Source organism: Mauremys mutica, chromosome 1 (assembly GCF_020497125.1).
Source record: "Mauremys mutica isolate MM-2020 ecotype Southern chromosome 1, ASM2049712v1, whole genome shotgun sequence".
Lineage (NCBI taxonomy): Eukaryota > Metazoa > Chordata > Testudines > Geoemydidae > Mauremys > Mauremys mutica.
In genome coordinates, this window is record NC_059072.1 from 232,457,723 (window position 1) to 232,479,381 (window position 21,659).

Here is a 21,659-nt window from a genome sequence, read left to right on the forward strand (position 1 = left end):
AGACAACAAAATCAATATGAATATATACTTGGGAGGCACGGGGGAAGAGCAGCTCTCAGAAGTCTAACTACGCACACAAACCTTTATAAACATTCCCTCATCTTTTTGGAGCAATGACACCACATATATGGCATTATTTCTAACCACAGCACCCAGTTTAAACCTGTCCACCTCTTCCTTCCTTGCCTCAGACTCTTCCCCCACATATCCTCATCCAATTATCATATTTCTACAACAGCCAGTTGTTTTCTGAGCACATACAGAAGACTGAGTCACCTCTGCTATGTTTAGGTCCACTGCCTACACCTTACAGATTTAGATTAAGAGGTAGTTATGAAGTTTTCTATTTCCTCTTTCTGGAATAGTTTACGAAGTGTTTACACATAAAAAACTCCCAACTCCTCCATAACCACTGCTTTTTCCAAAATGTGTTTATTGTGAGGTTTTTTTTCCTTCGCCTGCTAAGCAGATTTTAAAATGTAAGAGTAATATGGAAAATTTTAAACAGACTTCATACTGATTCTATATAACTGAGATACTCATATTTTGAAATACAGTTATTTTGTTAAATCTTAAAATTGGATCCGGATTGTAAAGTATGCCGAAATTGAATAAAATATGTAACTACTAATTTTGAAACAAATTAATATTAAAGACTATTGCACCATAAAATGAACTGGAAGAAATATACAATTGTGACAACTTCAATTCTCATCAGTAAAACAGATCTAAAACCAACTACCAATATCATCCTAAATTTCTCATTTGTTCTATATGACTTCTATTCCAGGCTTGCCAGAGGACCCATTTCAGTCCATGGCATTTAACTTGATACTAGATTTGTAATTACTTAATAGAACTTTTCAGGCCACTGCTATCACACTTAAAGTTTGGTTTAAAGGTGCAATTCTCAAGACTTCTCAGTCTGTCAGGTGGACACTGTGTTGCTGGGTTAAGACATAAGAATAAATAGAATAGTCTAGTGGGAGAGTTAAAACAAGGCCAGTAGTTGAGCAGATCCAAGATTTCTCACACCCAAATCTTTAAACTGCCAGTTACTTTCCCCAAATGTGCATTATGGAATCCAGGAAGAATTGCTTTTCTAATCATTCTCACTAGCCAGGGCATGTGGAAGGCTGAAAACCATTTTAAAAGTTGGCCAATACAAAATAGCAAATATACTGAAAGTTGCCAAGGAAGGCTGAAATTTTTAATAGTGACTTCACTGTTCTGCCTACTTAGACAATGTTTTGTAGTCCATCAGCTGACCTTTGGGTAATGCTTCAGAGACTGAATAATTTTTAAACTATGGAAACATAATATAAGCAGATTACAAGATACCCAGATAATTAAAAAAGCTAACAGAACATGATGAAACTACTGCAGAGAGAGATGAAAGATATATTTGAAAGGCTATATTAATTTACTAGGCTCCTAAAAGTTAGCAGCAAAGATATTGCCTTTCGCATACAGCAGAGCTGATTTAACAGAACTATCCTTGTCATCTTTCCAAGCCCACAGGCTCTCTGGGTTTTTTTAATAAGGTGTATAAAGCTAACGTATGGTATGAAGTTGAGACTTAAAAAAAAGGAAAGGGGGAGGTTAATGCCTAATGGTAGTGAGATAGGGATGAAGAGGCTTCATGCAATCATATGCAATTACATTCCATTTATCTAGACTAGTACATCATAGTACTGGTATTCCTCCGCTGGCTCTTGAAGCCAAAAAGGTAGATCACTGAATTTTTAAAAGGCCATAGCACAAACTACAATGGTCAAGAGGCAAAAATATTATTAGAGGCCTGGATAGATTCTAAATGAGGATAAGTTAATAAAATAAACACTTCATACTTTAAAGACAGGAGGAAACATAGTATATATATAAAATAATAAGTGGATTAGCACATTCCCTTCTTTACCGTTTCATTATACAAACAACAAGAGAACACAAAATGAAATTAAAGACAAGTAATGTAAAACCAATCAAAGAATATATTTTCTTATGTAACATAATTATTCTGTGGAACTCAAGGTATCCGTGAAGTCAAGAGTGTAAATGGATTCAAATAAAGAGGAGACATTGATATGAATAAGAAGAAGATTTAGTTATACTATCTAGGGTATAAATGATCCAGGGATATGAACTCTCAGGCTCAGGACATAGGCCAACCACTAACTGATAGGGATTAGGAAGAAACTTTCCAGATAAGCAGGTTACTGCATAAATCGTCCAAGATGTGTGTTTTGCACCTCTCCTCTACTTCTGATCAATGTCAGACAGAATATCGGACTAGATCACACCACTATTCTGATTGAGTTTAGCAATTCCTACGCACCTACAAACAAGGGAAAACAGCAGAGACCAGGGGAAGTTACATTTTTGTAGCTATTCATCCAGTAGAAAGTTTCTTACCTGCATAAGGTCCTGCCTTTCTTTCTCACCCATACAAATAGCTTTTTTTATGGTTCGGAGCTCATTCATTATGGCCTGGGCTTCATCCAGTTTATAATTTGTATGAGCACTTGACATCTTACGATCAATCCTGTTGGCAAAAATTCAGAGAAATTTAAAAGTTAACTAATTATGCAAAGGTTCCGAAAGTATTGGTTGCTAATATGCCACTTCATTTCTATGAATAAAATGGTATATTTACTTTGAATTAACAAACACCAAGTATTTATAACATTCTAAAGTTATCTGACTATGAACCAGGAAACTGAAAAGGCAATGCAGTTGGCTCAACTCAGCTTCCCAGAACTGACAAGTTTCCTGTTTTTAACCTCCGGAATCAGAGTTCACAGTTCGTGCAACATAAACATACACTCTAAAGGCAGTTTTATGTAATAAAAATAAAATTAACTTACAAAGTAGTATCACAGATGGTCAAGTTGAAATAGACCCATTAGTGTAAGCTGCTCCAATTCCCTGCCAATGCAGCATTGATTCATAGATTCCAAGGCCAGAAGGGGCCATTGTGATCATCTAGTCTGACCTCCTATATAACACAATCCATAGAACTCCCCCAAAATAATTCCTTTTGATCTAGAGCATCTCTTTTAAAGGAACATCCAATCCTGATTTTAAAATGGTCAGTGATAGGGAATCCGCCACAACCACTGGTAACTGGCTCAAATAGCTCATTACCCTCACTGTTAAAAATTTACACCTTATTTCCAATATGAATTTGTCTAACTTTCAGTCACTGGATCTTGTTATACCTTAGTCTGCTAGACCGAAGAGTCCATCATCAAATATCTGTTCCCCATGTCGGTAATTCTAGACTGAGATCAAGTCACCCCTTAACCTTCTCTTTGTTAAGTTAAGTAGATAGAGTTTCTTGAGTCTACCACTATAAGGCATGTTTTCTAATACTGTACTATAATCATTCTTGTGGCTCTTCTCTGAACACTCTCCAATTAATCATTATCCTTGCTCTTTACAGCATTTTTCCTAGAACAGAGAACCACCACCTTTGGCACATGGCTCACCACGGTAAGCACCCTGGCGGCCCAGGCTGGTTTGTTTACCTGCAGCGTCCACAGGTTCGGCTGATCGCGGCTCCCACTGGCTGGGTTCACCGCTCCAGGCCAATGGGGGAGGCAGGAAGTGGTGCGGGCCGAGGGATGTGCTGGCCACCGCTTCCTGAGGCCCCCATTGGCCTGGGACAGCGAACCCCAGCCAGTGGGAGCCGGGATCGGCTGACCCTCCGGACACGGCAGGGAAACAAACCAGCCCGGCCTACCAAGGTGCTTACCCTGGCGAGCTGCGTGCCAAAGGTTGCCAACCCCTGTCCTAGGACTTTGTTCAGTCTTGTTTTAAAAGTTACTAGTGATGGGACTCTCACAATTTTCCTTGGGAGACATTTGTAAAGACTCAGGTTTTATTGTCAAGAAGTTCTGACTGATATCCAGCCTAACTAGGAATAATCAATACTTATTCTTTCTGCTGGATTTCAGTGTTCACATCAAAATGAGATCTCATGGCCAGCTTGAAATCACAGGACTGTCCCACAAAATTTCCAACTCAATTCACAGTAGAACACACTCTGGATCTTATCTTTGGTCTGGGAGTTGGGGGTGTGCAGAGAACATCTTTATCATAGCCAGACCACTTCTTGCTCCAGGTTAAGGTCAGCTTCTTTCAGGGAAGATCTGTTAGGGGGCTGACAGACCTAGTGCAGGTCCAGATATCTCTGATGGGTTCTGCTGCTCAACCATTAAATCACTCTGTCAACAGCTGGCTGATTATAACTTGTTATCAATAATCATTGACAGACCAACACCTACAAACCCTCTCCCATTACCTCATCCTCACCACTCTCCTGAAGATACCAATTAAAAATAAGACCAGAGTCCCTACAGAACTTTCTAGAATAAACATTCAGATTTCAAAGCTGACTGGGGGATTTAGCCAGCCACTCACTGAAGTTAATGTTAATCTCAACTTCTATGCCTACAGTAGTGTAAGAGAAAGTGTGTTTAAGGGGAGAAAGCGCGCACAGGAGGAGAGCTAGTAAGAATACTGTTATGGGCTATATGCCACAGCTAATAAAGGACATTTCTCAGCGGATATCTCATAATTCAATACAAAGATTCAGTAATACAAAGTGAGAATACTCACAAACTGAATTTAATTGACAGTACTATGGATACTAAGAGCTCGAAAATATTCTTTATGGTAAACTGACGAGTATTGTCAAAGCCGCAAAAGTATTATAATTTTATTTATATATTTTAAAAAAGAACAAGGATTTGTGGCTTAGAACGCAAATTATGACAAAAATATCAAAGTGCGAACAAGTATTTATGATAGGGAACAAGCATACCACAGGAAATTATCTTTCATATTCTAGCAGAATGATACAAGATAAATATAGAGAGAAGATTTATAGCCACCATGAGGCTGGCAGACCAGGTGCCAGCTGATGCCAAAGCCCCAGGCCTCCCTGAACACTTACAAGTGCATAGTTGGAAACCAGTCTTGCTTATCTGTATGTTAGCATTATCAAAATAAATAGTATATGTTAAGATAAGAAGAATGTGGTTAGTGTTTTATAAAATGCTTGTAGGATGCTGCATATATTATTCTCGCTCAACTATATGTCAAGTCAGAACATAACAGCAAACATCTGCATTGTATATATCCCTATAACTAAGTAACCCATCAAACAAAAAAGAATGCAAATGATGGCTTCTTAAAACCTGTTCGTTAACCAAAAAACGAGCCATTGTGTGAGATCAAGGATCAAAGACTTTGTTAAGTGCATCTCTCCTGACCCTTCAGAAGAAGAGGCCTGTGTGGGAACTGTTGCTGTCAGCTAGGTTTGTATGAGAAGCTATGAATACGGACACACGGAAGAATTCTTCATTTCTGCACTGTTTGGATTCTAACTGAAAGAGAAGACTAAGGTCCCCAGAGTTACTCTGCATAGCCCTAAAAAACTTTTGTGAACTGGCAGATTACTACATCTCTGCCACCTTTCAAAGTTATAGACTGTGACTCATCTATACATATATTTTCACCTGCTTTAACCTCTGAACTACTCCTTTTTTCTCAACTAATACACCTTTAGTTAGTTTACTACAGAACTGGCTGCCAGCATTGTATTTAGTGTGAGATCTGGGGCACAAATCGACCCGGATGAGTGACTGGTCTCTTTGGGGTGGGTGCAACTGGAATATTTTATGATTTTTTGTTGTTGTAAATGACCACTTATCATATAGCCCAGTTTGCCTGGGTGACAAAATAGACTGGAGTGTCTACAGGGACTGGCTGTGACTCCATGTAAGACTATTGTACTACTTTGGGAGTTCACATTTGTTACTACGTTGATGAAACCTAATTATAGAACATACCACCAGTTTGCGATGTCTGCCCTAAGGTAGGCATTCACGGTCATGAGCCACTCCAGACAGCGTGACAGCCACCACAAAAGGAGGACAACTAGCTGCACAGCGTCAATTAACAAAGATTTACTTTTGATGTCCTATCTAGCAAGATGTCATTAAGCTACTCCATGCTAGCAGAATCCTGACACAATCTTGAGCTACTCAGTGCTAACTAGGAGAAACTCAAACTTTAGTGAAGGAGAGAGGCTGTTGAATTGCAATATGGAGGGAGGAAAATGATAATAAAAATGATAATTTGCCAAATACACTGAAAATACTAAAATATGACACTGAATACACCAATGTATAAAAATAACTTTACATATAGCCTGAAGAGAGAAGTCTCTTGCCCCGTCATATAGCATGTGCTACCACCACCCACTTTCCATAAACTAATCTGATGAAACTCCATTTTCAATGGAGTCTTATCACCTTAAATACAAAATAAATTGGGGGGGAGGGAAAAAACCTGAAAGGAAACCTATTACCTGGTAAATAAGCCATCAATAAGTTTAGCAATTTTGCTAATTCTGGTGATTTTATTGAGTCTTTACTGAAAGATCCAGCTCCTGGAGTCATGTCACTAACCTCCTGGTTGCAAAGAACAGGTAGGAAACATGAACCCTGAAATTTCAAACACCAGAGAGGACGTAAAGGTGTTACTTTAAAAAAAGTCTCATGATTCTTTTAGGCCTGACTCATGATTTTTGAATGCTAGGAGCTGGCAGCTCTGGTTTAAGATTCTGACAAGATTAGACCAAACCACTGTAGGAAAAGTGACCTTAACTCACTAAGAATGTCATATGATACAGAAAGTAGTTGGCTTTAACCCAAGGTCACATTAATGTCAAGAACTTGGATTCAACCCAAGTATTAGGCCAGACGGCCCACTTCTACCCTCCTGTTGCTTGACATCTAGAGAAAAGAAAGATATTTAACTTCAAGTGGAATTTACTACAGGTAAGTATCTGCTAATTCATGTTCTTGGGGGAGGGTTGGAGGCTGATTAGTGAGTTTTTATTTTCTCAGACAAAGGGTCATTGTCAATCATACTGTTTACAGTATGATCGGCTGTCATACAGTCAATCCAAGCTGACCTAATATTCTAAGGCTGTGGGTCCCAAACTTTTTACTAAGGTGACCCACCAGGTATCTCCCTATCATTCATCTCCCCCACTCCCACACACACACACACCCCAACAGGCTGCTAAATGTCCATTCACTAGCTCCCACCAGTTCCTCCACACTGACCAGATCTTGCTCCCCACATCGTTGCCTGCTGCCACGGCCCAGCAGAAGTGAGAAGCTGGGGTTAGTGCTTTGGGGCACACATGGAGGCGGGGACTGATTGGAAGGGTGACAGGTGACAAACCTAGACCCTTCCTGGAAGACACCAATGGCTTAAGACCAATCATTTGGGAAACACTGTTCTAAAGAATGCACAAAGTTACTATTAATTAATATTCTTCCAAAGTCATATGACCATTCATAAATTGCTAGTTTTGAAGACAACACTAAAAAGATATTTCCATTTATTAAAAAAGTAGCAGCATTCAAATAAATAATGTATATATATGAATAGTAAGAACATTCACAGTACCTTAGATACAATAAAAAATGTGTAAGGCACAAACTATCAAGGCATAATCAAGCCACTAAATAACAGGAGATTGAAATAAACTTCCCCTTTGAGTACATTATTATTGTCCATTATGTAGACTGTTTCATCTTTCTTTGAAATATCTGGTATTGGCCACTGTCAGAGACAAGATGGACCATAATTCTGATCCTTTATAGCAATTTATCTGATCCTAACTTAATTTTTCTTCATATTTCTTCAAATGCTTGAAAGACCAAGGAGCAGTTCAACAACAGGCTGAGCAAGTGCAGAATGACTATAGAGTGTGCTTTTGGCCATTTAAAGGCCCGCTAGCGCTGCCTATATAGGAGACTGGATCTGGCTGATGACAATATTCCTATGCTTATAGCCATGTGCTGTACGCTTTATAATATTTGTGAAAGGAAGGGTGAAAGCGTCACTCAGATCTGGACCACTGAGGCTCAGCGCCAAGAGGCTGAATTTGAACAACCAGAGACCAGAACTATTAGAGGGGCGCTACGCGAGGCCATAAGGATCAGGGATACCTTGAGGCAGCAATTTGAAGCTGAAAGCCACTAATATTTGTTGCTATGCTCTGGAGTGCAGTGCTTGAAATGCTAGGAGGTGATTGTAATTAGTGCAGATGATGCACTATGAAGGTTTAAGAAAATCGCCTGTTGCTTTGAAGGGCTCTGTTTGCTTTCAATTAATGGAATAAAGATTGCTTTCAAACCAACACAATTCTTTTATTAAAAAACAACCACCGCAGGAGAAAGACAAACAAAAAAACATCAGCACTGTGGGGAATGGAGGAAGGGAGGGTCCCAAGAGGAGAGGGGGTCCCGGGACAGTTAAAGATTTGTGTATGTCCGGGTATCATATCCAACCTTCTCCTTTGGAGTACAGTACAGAGAATACTGTATTTCAGCAGGGCTAAACTGCAGAGGGAGAGGTGTTGAGTGCAGTGGGTACTGAGAGTCCGCAGTGCTGGACTGCGATGGGACAGGAGTGGAATGCAGCGGGTACAGACTGGAGTCAGAATGTTGATAAGAGTGTGTCAGCGGTGTCGGAGGGGTGGGGGCGCATGGGAAAGAGTTTTGTGACAACGGTTGTAGGGGAGGGCGGGCGCGGAGATGCTCAGTTTGCAGTGGTAGTAGCGCCTGGAGCGTGTGCGGTTGGTGCTCCATAACATTTAAGAGTCACTCCATGGCTTCGTTCTGGCATGCTGCATTTTCCTTTCAGTCCCTCTTCTCACTGTTCCTCCACTCCTTCAGTTCCTGTTTTTCAGCCACGGAATGCATCATGACATCATGCAGAAAGTCCTCTTTAATTCTTCGTGGCCGCTTTCTAATTCCACACAGACATTCAGCTGGTGATAACAAAGAGGGAGGCTGGGCTCCCAAGGTCATTTCTGTGAAACCAAAATGCAACATTTTAAAGAAGCAGAATTGTTTGCTACACACAGACCACGGATGCAGTGTCCTCATTACTGTCCTCATATTTTCCACAGGCTGTGTTCATTATGGAAGATATCGTGCTGCTGAGGGTGAGCAGGGAATCAAGGGAGGGTCTTCTTGAAGACTGCAGTTTCCGCCCTGGCCCTTATGTGACTTGCCTGTGTGCAGCAATGGCCGTCCCTCCCACCTTACCCCACCCTCAGTGACAGCAGAGTGGCACAGGAAAGTTACCCTTAATGGGGCAAGAGACAAAACAGCTCTGCCAAAGAACCTGCAGCAGTGGATTGTCCTGTATCTCTAAGAGAGTTTCATGGACATCGCTGAGGCAGATTCCCGTGAAGTGAGGGAGTCAATCAACACCCTGTTCCACCACTCAGACTAGGTATGCGGTGATACGCACATCATACAGACAGAAGTCTGCTTTCTGCAACCCTTCTGACCCCAACAACTTGCTTCAGCAATTCCCAAAATCAAAGCCACTCACCAGGGGTCTCCTCTCCTGTTTGCACTTCACCAAGCTCTGACAGCTGTGACCAGCTAGCCTCCTCTGGGGTAAAGAAGAGCTCCTGGTTGCATGCATCTCTGATCTCCGAGTCATCTTCTGCCTCTAAGTCCCCCTCCACATCCTCATCCAAGATTCTCCCTCCTGGCTCATTCCACTCTCGCCTGGCACGTGAGCCACCGAAGTATCCACAGTGGCCTTTACAGTGGAGGTGGGGTCGCATCCAGCTCTTTGTAGAACCAGCAGCTCGTGGACACAGCATGGGAGTGGTGCTTTGCCTCCCCCCGCCTTGTTGTAGGCATTCCACAGCTCCTTCACTTTAACCCTGCACAGCAGTGTGTTCCAGTCATGGCCCCTTTCTGTCATGCATCATGAAATCTGTCCATAAGTATCATAATTCCTATGGCTGGAGTGCAGCTAGGACTGGACAGCCTCCTCTCCCCAAATGCTCATGAGGTTCAGTAGCTCGACAATGCTCCAAGCGGGGGATCGCCTGGTTCATGGAGCAGACACGGTCACCTGCAAAGAGGCGCAGAGACCACTGCATGTGTCACCAAGTAAACAGGAAGGGGACTTTCAAAATTCCCAAGAAATTTAAGGCGTGGGGCTCGTGGTTGGTCACCTGAGGGCAGGACAGTAGAGTTCAAACCGATGACCAGAGAGACGAGAACAGGCATTGTGGGACACCTCCCGGAGGTCAATGGCAGCGCTGTAATTGACCAGGATGTCTACACTGGCACCGCAGCACAGTAGCCCCAGCACAGAAAGCTCTACGCCTCTTGCCAGGGTGGTTTTTTTACAGCATTGCAACTGCACAGTTTCTGCGCACTAAGTTGCTTGGCAGTGTGTAAATCTCGGGAGCTACACCGCAGAAAGCTGCTTTTCTGCGCAGAAACTTGCCAGTGTAGACAAGGCCTTACACTACAATGCTAACTGCATCTTTAAATAAAAACTTCGCCCCTTCTTTTGGGCCAGTAAGCTACAGAGCTATCCAGGTTGGGCATTTGGGGAATCATTTGACCCTAAGAGAATTCAATTGTATGAGCCCTCAATTTGGGAATTAACGGTAGGATTTTCAAAAGCCCTCAGCACTTTCCTAATTCTGCTCCCATTTAAATCAATGGGATTGACTTCAACAGAAGCAGAGTTAGACCAATGCTGAGCACTTGAAAATCCCACCCTAACTGCCTTTTCTTTGCAGCAAGACTTTTCATTTTGACTTTTGATGCACAGCACAGAGAATTGTGCTATGACTGACTTAAAGTGACTGGATTCTGCATGGAAGCCACCTTCATTTGTAACTTGAGCTGTACTTGGACACCTCCTCCCCAATCCTTGTTCTCATTTCTACATCTCATATATTAATTAGCCATTCTTTATTATGTACCATTTATAATTTAGTAACACCTAGAGGCCACAACAAGATCAGGCCCTTCTGTGTTAGACTCTGCAAAAAACATTCTCTCTCACTTTCCCCTCTTGTTTCTGTCTGTTCTTCTTCCGTCCTCAAGTTTTTCTTTTTTATGCACTTGGTGATTTTTTTTTCTTCCCACTAGCTTTCTCAGAGTGCTGTCCTATTTTCCTCTGCCTCTTTCTTCCAGTCTCTGCCCCGCTGTGAAGCCCCCAGGTCTTAGCGTCGCAGTGTTCTCTCCCACATTTTCATTTTTTACCAGTTTGTCTCCCTTTCTCTCTGCTATTCCCCTTGCATTTTTCCCCTCCCAGATCCTTCAGTCATTCTTTCCCATTTCCTTCCCCACAGCTTTTCTCCTTCCTTCCGTCTCTTCTCCACACTCTCCCCGCCCCCCTGCCCCCGCTGTTGCTATACTTTTTTCTCTTCTCTACCCCACTCTCCTGGAGTTGGTAACAATTCTCCAAAACAGCAGGAACCCAGGAGCTGCCAGACCCCCAGCTGGAGGACATATTTGTGTAACCTCTGAGCAGGTTATTTTCTTCATACAACATGAGAAAAAAAGAAAAGAGAAATCCTCTCAGAATCACCAGAGTGCACATGGAACACTCCAGTAGTTCCCAGACCACTGGCTGATTTACAATATCATACCCTGAAAACAACACTGCTCTGATTTCTTCCCTCCTGTCCATAACCTCCCCTCACAACTTGTGACATCTATCCCCTGCTGACTATTTTTGCTCCCCAAAAAGTATGCAGGCTTCTTTCTGTGTTGCTCAGTGGACTACTACTTACTGCACGTGTCTCTCTTCAGTGCAAAAACCTGGCCTCCAGCTCCTTGCTCAGCTGGGCACAGCTCTACAGGCAGCTGCAGGAAGCCAGAGCTAGGAGTCTGCACCTAAGAGAAGCAAGCTGGCGAGGAAAAAGGTATGGGCTTTTGAGTAGCTGCTTGCCACAGTCTGGGAGCTGCAGCTTCCCAAAAGAAGTTTTCAAAACCTGGGAATGTTCCAACCAAATAATGACTATTGACAGGCATGCACTAGTGGCTTTCCTTCTGTCCTTTGCTCCCATTTACCAGAGGAATAATGGTAGGGTCCCTTGATGCACGTGTTCTTCTATGGGAGCACAGCACAGAATGGACATCTGCTCTAAACAAAGAAGCTTAAAAGGAGCCAGCCACCACTCTTCGGCTTCAGCTTTCAAGATAGTGAGCAGGTCTGCAGTACACCAAGAATCTGGGAGCTTCCCAGTTACCACAGCTCCTCCACTCCAATATCTTTTCACCCGGTACATCCTTCCATCTCCACAGTTAAACAGCCCCATCAAAATTGGGTAGGAACACAGACAGTTAACAGCCACCATGTTTTTTTTTTTGTTCTACCACCTGTACTGCGGGCTCAGTGACCTCCATGACCACATACAGGTCTGTCGCATCTTACGTGCATTTAACATGCGCGATTTCAGCTTTGCGCGGTTGGGAGAAAGAAAAAAAACCGGGTGATTCCACCAGCGTGAGACGCGAATCTGCTGTTCCCACTAAAGTATTTGGCGGGGGGGGGGGGGGACTTGACAGCAACAGCTTGTCTTTAGGCCTGTGATAAGGGTCTCCTCTATAGTAACCCTGGAGGGTTTGGGGGGGGGGGGGGGAGTTTAAATAGTGTGTCTGCCCCGGAGTGAGTGAGAGATGGGAGAAGCAAATCTGCTGCTCCCATTACGGTACTCAGCCCCCCTGTGCCTCTCATACGGTGCGCATCTCGCCATGCTGAGTGAGACTCTGCTGTGCCTGTACTGTTTAAAAAGACAGTACGTATTTTTCGTACTGTATAACATGGCCTCTAAACGCAAGGCACCTACTTCATCTGGTGCTCAACCGAAGAAACAGCAATGTGTTCCAACGCTAGAGGAAAAACTGGCCGTGTTGGACTTATTGAAAGACGGTACGTCCATCACCAATGTGGCGCGTAAACACGGCCGCAAAGAATCTAGCATCCATGCCATCAAGATTCGAGACACAGAAATTCGTCAAGCCGTGGCATCAAGTGCTCCAGTAACTGCTAAGGTGACGAGCCAAGTGCGTGATAAGACTTTAGTGAAGACTGAAAAGGCATTAAACTTATGGCTGGAAGACATGAACTGTAAACGTGTGCCTATCGATGGCAACATGTTGCGAGAAAAGGCTCTTAGCATCTATGCGCTGTTCAAACCTCCGCCGAAGAGGGACAGCCTTCTGATAAGAAGGAATTCAAAGCCAGTCAAGGTTGGCTTAACAGTTTTAGGAACCGCTTCAACCTCAAAAACGTTCAGACTACTGGTGAAGCTGCATCTGTCAATGAGGACGCAGCAAAAGCCTACCCCGAACAATTAAAGAAAATCATAGAGGAAAGGGGCTATCTTCCAGAACAAGTTTTTAATGCTGACAAGACTGGGCTCTTCTGAAAAAAAAATGCCCACCCGCACTTACATTTCGAAATCAGAAAGACAAGCCCCTGGCTTCAAAGCAGCTAAAGACCATGTGACTGTGTTGCTTTGTGGCAATGCGGCTGGGCATTTAATGAAGCTGGGCCTGCTCTACAGGGCTGCAAATCCCCATGCACTAAAAGGCAAGAACAAAAATCTCCTGCCTGTGTTCTGACAATCAAATAAAAAGACTTGGGTGATGGCAGCATTATTTCTGGATTGGTTCCACAAGTGTTTCATTCTGGAGGTCAAGCCGTACCTTGAAGAAAAAGGACTTGACTTTAAATTGTTGCTGATCGTAGACAATGCTCCTGGCCATCCTGCGGCACTCCGGTTTGCGCATAACAATGTTGAAGTCGTCTTTCTCCCCCCCAATACCACCTCCATCCTCCAACCTCTCGACCAAGGCGTCATTAGCTGTTTCAACGCCACGTACGCAAGGCTTACATTCTCACGGATCCTTACCGCTATGGATGCTGATCCCAATGTTAATGTGATGGAGTGCTGGAAGTCCTTCAACATTGCTGATTGCATCACTTATATTAAACAGGCAATGGATGCAATCAAGCCTGAAACAGTCAATGCATGTTGGCGAAACCTATGGGAAGATTGTGTGAGTGATTTTAAGGGTTTCCCGACCATTGATAAAGAAGTGCAACTCATTGTTCAGGTGGCCAGGCAAATGGCTGGTGATGGCTTCGTCGACATCCTCGAGGAAGAAATTGAGGAATTAATTGAGGGGCATAGAGAAACATTGACTAACGAAGAGTTAGAGGAACTGATAAAATCGTCTACAGAAGACGAAGATGACGACAAACAGGAAGAGCCAGCAACTTGGAATCTTCATAAATTTTCTGAAGTGTTCCAAGCAGCAAAACACTTGAATGATTTAATTTCTGAATATGATCCCTCTATGGAACGAAGCCTCAAAATCACACACAGTATTACAGATGATTTGAGACCGTACCAAGAAATGTTTGAGGAGCTCAAGAGACAACTGCGACAGTTGCCAATCACCATGTTTTTAAAGAAAAAACAACCAGCAGCAGCAGAGCCTACACAATCAACTTCTCGAGCTGAACCAGAGCCAACCACTTCATCTACGACTCGCTCTCCATCACCCAAGCCTGGCCCATCATCTCCTGGATCGACAACAAGCCCTGACAACTCAATAATAGTTTTGTCAAGGGAAGAGGAAGACTAATCATTGGAGTGTGCACAGTACAAGACTGGTGACTGTTCAGGTTTACAATACTGCACTGTACTGTACTGTTTTCATTTTTTATTCTTTCATTCTTCTGTCTCTGTTATGTTATTAAAAATACTGTAAAATTATATTTTGCATATGTAGTCTTTATTATATACTGTACTGTACATTGCTGTATACAAATACATAGTACTTTATGGGTGATTTAAGGGATTTTCAAGGGTCATTTTGACTATATGCAGTTTTCACTTTACGCGCTGACCGCGGAACGTAACCCCAGCGTAAGATGCGACAGACCTGTATACCTGAAAGAGCTGTATCCTTCTAGAAATGTCTTGGGCTCACATACATGAGGAGCTGCCTCACAGGTTAAAGAACCATTGGCTGTAAATGGTGAGATTCATTGTTAGTGACAGCGAAAAGGCTTATCAAATTCAACTCTTGAGTAAACTGTTGCTGCAAATTCATCTTGTAGGATATTTTTGAGGTAAAAGGGAAAGAAAATATGTAATCTTTATTAAAAAATAAACTTAAGAACATTTTTTCCAAAATTAAATTGGCCCCTATAAAAATGTTTTGCTTTCAACATGATTTTTAAGTTATCAAGAGACAACAACTAACAGGATAAAATTTAATGTGCAGTAATACAATTTACTGTCTATAATACTCCTTTTTTACTCTATATACCTTGAAAAAACCACTGCCCAAACTTACCAGCTGATTTCCCATATCACACAATAGATTACATCCTAAAAGAATGGAAAGTTGTATTACATTTTCTGCATTTTACATCACTGATCCTGGCAACAGGCCTTCAAGTTAACCACAGATGGCTTTCTACAAGTCTTCGGTCAACAGCAAGTAAAGAAGGCAGGTTTTCTGCAAAAACTATCCCATTACCAGAAACAATACCTTTTTTATTTTTACACCATTTTTATATCTTTTTTTCTTTTATTAGAGTGATAGTCATATCTGATGTTTTCTTGCGGACCACATTTGCTGTGGATTTTATATCTACATTATACAAGAAAATTACATTAAAAGAACATTAACATTGTAAGGTCAAACACTCAAAAACCGGAAAGTGCTAGAATTACCTGTGCAACCTTAATTTGGCCACCTTGTGCATACAGATTACAATGCAGCCTTTAATTACATGGTCAGACTCTAGACCTCCCTTACTGAGCAGCTTGGATGTTGCTTGCTTACTTTGTTTTCACCTCATTGTTCAATGCATTATTTACCGCCTGTACTATTCAAACCCTCTTCTTAAAATAGAATTATTGATTTCTTCATGGGCCTTCCTCCAGCACTCATCACTATAAGATTTATGTACTTCAAACATTTACCTTCACAACACCGCTCTGAGGTGACAGTCGTTTAACACGTGGAGGGAGCTGAGGCACAGAAAGATAACACTTAAGTTTCCACTAAATTTGGATGCTCAATTTTAAACACTTCGGATCTAATTTTGCAGAGTCCTTAGCTCTTTATAACTTCAAAGCACAGCTCTCATTGACTTCAGCGGCAGCTTCGAGAGCTCAGCACTTCTGTAAATCAGATCCCCAAGTTCTCAAGTCAGGCAACCAGAAAATGAGTGACCATCTGTGAAAACCAGGACTAGAGAGGGATGAAGCACACACGTACGCACTTTGCCAGTGGGCCCATTCCATCCAAGCCTGATCCCTTTTGCTCTGTCACCTCCAACCTGCCTCTTTTCTGTCTCTTTCCCACCCCTGGCTCCTTGCCCCAGTCTCCCAGTCTCCATTCCTCAGGCTTCTCATAATAATCCCAGTCTCTCTGGGTTCATGTCCAAGTCCCAGTCATCCCCTCCCCACACCCTATTCCAGTCTTTTCTTTTCTTTCCTAGGCAGCCCCAGTTCCCATTCTTGGTTCTTCCTCCTATCTGTCCCTCCCCTCATCCACCACTGGCTCCTCCTCATATAGTCAGTGTCCATCCTCACCCCCTGCCTAGTGCCAAAGCCCAGTTTCTCCTCTTCTTGGCTCTTGGTTCTAATCTCTTTGCCCGCCAGTCCCAATTCTCCTCCCACGCCTCAGCTCCTTGTCAGATCCATCTCCCCTCCCTCTGCCCCTTCTACCTTAGTTCCTAGTCTCAGCCTCCTTGTCCAGCCAGTACCAGTCTCCCTGCTCCCCCAGCTCCTGGTTCTCTCTGCATTCCCTCCAACCAACTGATCTGGCTTTTGTCCCCTCTGCATTCAGATCAGATGGCTTACTCCTCCACACTGCATTGGTGCCAGAAGAGGGTCACTGAGAGCACAGGAGAGAGAGCCTCACCGCCCTCAGGTCCATTATCTGGCCCCACTCTAGCATGGAGCAGCTCGGAGCAGCCATTAAAAGGAAAGTCAAGCTTTGTCACTGAAGCCCTGAGCTGCAGCGTGATCAGTCATGCTGTGGAGATGGGCCATGCACAGTCTGGGCAGCACAAGGAGCTCTGATGGACCAAAACATGGAATCTACAGAGAAGTTACTTGCTAAAATCAAAATCTTTACTGAGCATTCAAGAAGTGTGTTTTTTCAAAGGCTTATTACTTGGCCAGGTGTGGGAAGACTTTCACAGGGATGGCAAAATGAATCTCACACAAAGGACCCCCGCTGCCTCATCCTGCCCCCACTTAGACAAATTTCAAGTCCCTGCTCCATAGGACAGGGTTACTGGAGCTATCCAAAGAAAAGGTCAACAGATTTTTTTTTAATATAGGCAAAACAATGTATTGTCCCCTAGCCTCATTATCCAAAACATCTGAACCATTTTGGCTGAAACTAACAAATAAATCAATATATAGCTCAGCCTGAGACGGACACCTAGCAGGGAAAATTTCAGCCCAAATAGTGTAAGTTTGGCAAAGTTATAATAAACTGAAAACAGGGTCTTATAATGGGAAGTGTCAGGCAATCTTAACAACAAGCAGCACTACCAGCCCCACCTATAATAAAATCTGCCTGATCTCCTAGGTCTCAGTCCAGGACCATTGAAGTCAACAGGAGTTTTAACACTGACTTTAGTAGTAATAGGTTCAGGCCCCTAACTGCTCATAATATTTTGCTATTTGGAAACTATGTGAGGGTTTTAAAGACCTAACATTCACCCATATGCAAAGCTCAAAATATGATCCCTAACACTGCTTAAAGTCACACTTAAAAATGAAAGGAAACACACGATTGCAAACCAAACAATTATGACTCCACTCCTCCTATTTTATACTTGGTAATTAGCTGAAAATGTAATTAATAAAATAGTTTTGACACAGCCTAATGAGAAGGCAGAAAGCAGTTGTGAAGTCTGAAGTTTTTAAAGAAATTCTTCAGCAGAAGAGGAATTAACAAGGTAAATGAGCTTAAAGCACCTGCAAAAAAAGTAAGTTTTCCCATTTAAAAAGGTTGGGGGAGATGATCTACTTGGCTGCCTCTTTTGTGACAATGCTCTTTCTCTGTATGGATAGATACAACAAAATATCAGATTCACACATGATTCAAAAAATATATCCAAAAAACAAGCCTTTCCAGAGCAGCCTTTTTAAAAAACACAAATCTCCTGGCCCATAAGTCAAGAAGTCACCGTGGAGAACATACAGAGATCAGCAAAGCAAGAGTGCTCTAGAGAAATTCTTGAAGAAAATTTCATCACAACTTCAAAACACACACTAACAGACATATGGCTGCCTTCAATAAACAATAAGGATGAAAAATGAGACAAAGCAGGAGCAATATCATGACTTCAATGTCAGCGACAAACAAGCAAAGCACTGAGCACAGAACAGTCATGTCTGAACTTTTAAACTGTCTGATCAGAGGTACCTAAAAAACTATTAATTGATCAGATTCACAAAATGCTATTCTAAAGTAATCTTAATCCCCTCCCCCCCAAATGTAAGCCATTTAACTTGGACTAAAATCTTGGACATTAATATTTAGGTTCAAAACTACTTCTCAGGCTTTACTTTTCACAAAACCATACAAGAGAGAGCTTTGAAATTGCCTTCAAATCACTTTCTTTGTTCTTGGATCTTCCTAGGGAGGTGATTAATCCTTCACAGAAACAGCAGAACAGAGCCTTAAATCAGAACCCTATCATCCTCATTTTAAATTAACCTCATGCTGTCATGGGAAAGAAGGGAAACACAGAAATATGTTTTATCTAGTTTTAAAAGTTAATATTGATAAAGATATTAAGTCACTGTGTAAGGCGTAAATGTTTGTGTGTGTATGTGCTACCTGTCATGTGAATACAACAGCATTCTGAATTATTGCTTGTCTTCAAACAGCCAAGATCTTTTCGCTATATTAAACAGTTTCTTTATGTGTTACTATATCTTTTCCATTACTTTAGTATATTCATAATTGGTCTTCTATCGTATACCTCTGACTGGCCTCGCAGTTACCTGATGTAGTCAATTTAAAAGACATTTGTGTATGAGTATAACTAGTTAATATTGCCAATTAAGTACTTTGGCCTGACAAGAATTTTCTTCTCTTAAACTTTTAAGTATAAACTGCATCTTTCATGTGTATTTGTTGTTATTTACTAAGTACCATGTTTAGCAAATGGAAAAGAAAGCAGCTGCCTGTTTTTAGATTGCTGCCTGAAAGTCAGAAATTATTAAGGACAACCATCAGTTGCAATAGTAAGCAAACACCACCTCTACACTAAGCTCAAAAGGGAATTCTATAACCTAAAATACAAAAATTGCTCAATTTTTGCATATTTTGCCAGTTTTTCATAAACTTGCTGGCACATTAATCAATGGAATCATCATCCAAAATAATTTCAGCCAATCTTGCTTACATCAGTTTGCCTTATGATCAATGAAAGCACATTGTTTGTTAGCACCATCCATAGCTGTCTAAGTAGGGACACTTGTTAAAATAAATAAATTAATTAAATAAATAAATAAAAAAGAAAGAAAGAAAAACAATTCAAAAATAAAAACTTGCAGCAGGAGTCTGTGCATTAAATAAAGCTTTGTAACACTTCCAGTTAAGTAACAAGAAAGTATGCCAACAGGAAGAAGAGAAAGAAAAATTCCCTCCTCCCACAACCTCCCAACTCACTCTTGTAGTGTTTCCACTCCTTTTTCTTTATACTGCAGTTCTTCCTTCATATGTGCCAACTCTCGTTTTAGTCTAGAAAGCTTAAAACAAAATATTTTTTAAGCAAAAATATGTTATGGCAGCAAATCACTGAGTATTATTCTTCTTTCAAATAATTCTTAAAATAATTGTTCTTTCAAGAATTTAAAATTACTATGCATTGTTCAAAGACTAGTATTTTCAAAGAGAAAAGTGATATCTGTTTGGTTTTTAATCTACAGAAAAACAAAATCAACAAATGCTTTATAGAAATATTAATAAAAACCTACCCAACAACGGTCACAAAGTAACAACATTGCCAAATGTACAAGGTAGCTGCTTCTTTGTATAATCTTCTACTATATTATCTGCTATCACTTGCTCTAATAGCCAACAAGTCTCTGTCCGCATGTGATTTCCCATTTCCCATCTCCCCCAGAACAATGATTTCCCATCTAACTCTGTAGTAGACAGCCACCCAAAGACCTGCCCAACTATATTTAACTATATTGCAAACAGCCAGCTCAGACAGCCAGAAAGGGGAAGAGGTTCAGTACTATGGCTTTTTCAATGGGAAGAATTTTCGTTTCAAGTCACTAGAGATTGTGATGATTCATCTGCCCATTTTTATTATAAAAGAAAAGTACAGAGTGACCCTTCAGCAGCAGTAAATAGTGAAAGTTGCCTGGCGGATCATTTATTTAATGTAATAATAAGCAGCAGTTCATTATAATCTCCCCAAAATTTGGTGTGTGTCTGCAGTAACGTTTACTACCAGGTTACACTATTTTAATAAAGTTGTTCCTTAATTGATGCTTATTGTAACAGATACACAGAATTATGTCTGGTTCCGTATGAATGTTTTATATTTTTGGTTAAAAAGTCACATATGTTTTGGGACAGGCACTCCTTTGTTTGTATATCCATTTCAATAAATGATGCCATCAACTTTCAGCCACAGAAAAAAATGAAAATGTGAGTTTCATAAACAGAAAACAAACTGAGTCTCCCAGAGATTTAGTAGATTTTCTACGATGTATCCGAAACACTGATAAGACATATGTAAATCAGTAAGTGACAAAATGATTAACACATCTCCCTCATGCCCTGCAAAAACAGAAATCACTACATCTTCAGAACAAAACAGGAAGTATATAGTGACTTCTTGGATTATCTAGTCCAACCCTTATAAAATAAACTCCGCTAAAATAAGAAAATATATCACTAATATCTTCCATGTTTATACACCTCTACCTCGATAGAACACTTTCCTTGGGAGTCAAAAAAATATTACTGCGTTATAGGTGAAACTGCATTATATTGAACTTGCTTTGATACACCCGAGTGCGCAGCCCCGTCCTTCCCTCCTCCCCCCCCGGAGCACTGCTTTACCGCGTTCTATCCAAATTCGTGTTATATCAGGTCAGCAGTGTATATTCAATGGTGTATAGTATATTGCACTCTTTATGTTAATTCAATATACATGAGCATGCATAACACAGAGGTTCACCCTATGTACAGAAGTAAAAAGGTGTATTTCATGGTCACTTTATTATTGGACTACAGGGGATGGGGGACAGAGACAGGTAATCCATATGCAAATAGAAAAGTCACTTATTTTCTTTAAACCTTGTTTAGAGAAATTGAGTGAAATTTTAACTTGCTATATTTTCTTGTTTGGTTTGCTTCATTTTCCAAACATTAGCTCTACCATATACAGTATGTTGTAAATGCATGCTAACAGAATACATGCCTTTGATGGGTGGTAAACATAATTTATTTTCCAGAGCCACTCCTGTGAAAAGTGGTCACTAAATCATGAAGTCATAAACAGGAACACTATCCTTCAAAGATATGTATTTTATTTATTTCATGAATTGAGCATCTGGCATGCTAAGTCCATTTTATCCATTAATAAAATGAATATGCAGTTTAGATATATGGTGGGCCTTACGTTATAAGCTGCTTTATTAGTTGTGGGCATCTAATTAGCTTCCATTAAATATGTAGAATTTGACTGTTTATTAGGAACACTGACAAGCAGATTTGGAA

At 41.2% G+C, this 21,659-nt stretch overlaps 1 protein-coding gene across 2 annotated transcripts in view; it reads right to left on the reverse strand.

The window, feature by feature from the left end:
- Nucleotides 1-21,659, reverse strand: part of WWC3 (WWC family member 3) — a 169,302-nt gene that overhangs the window by 72,715 nt on the left and 74,928 nt on the right. For both annotated transcript variants that reach the window (XM_044990979.1, XM_044990896.1), the window contains exons 5-6: nucleotides 19,590-19,669; nucleotides 2,413-2,542 (exon numbers count right to left, since the gene is read on the reverse strand). In XM_044990979.1, coding sequence (XP_044846914.1) covers nucleotides 2,413-2,542; nucleotides 19,590-19,669 — 210 coding nt within the window. The remainder of the gene's footprint in view (nucleotides 1-2,412; nucleotides 2,543-19,589; nucleotides 19,670-21,659) is intronic.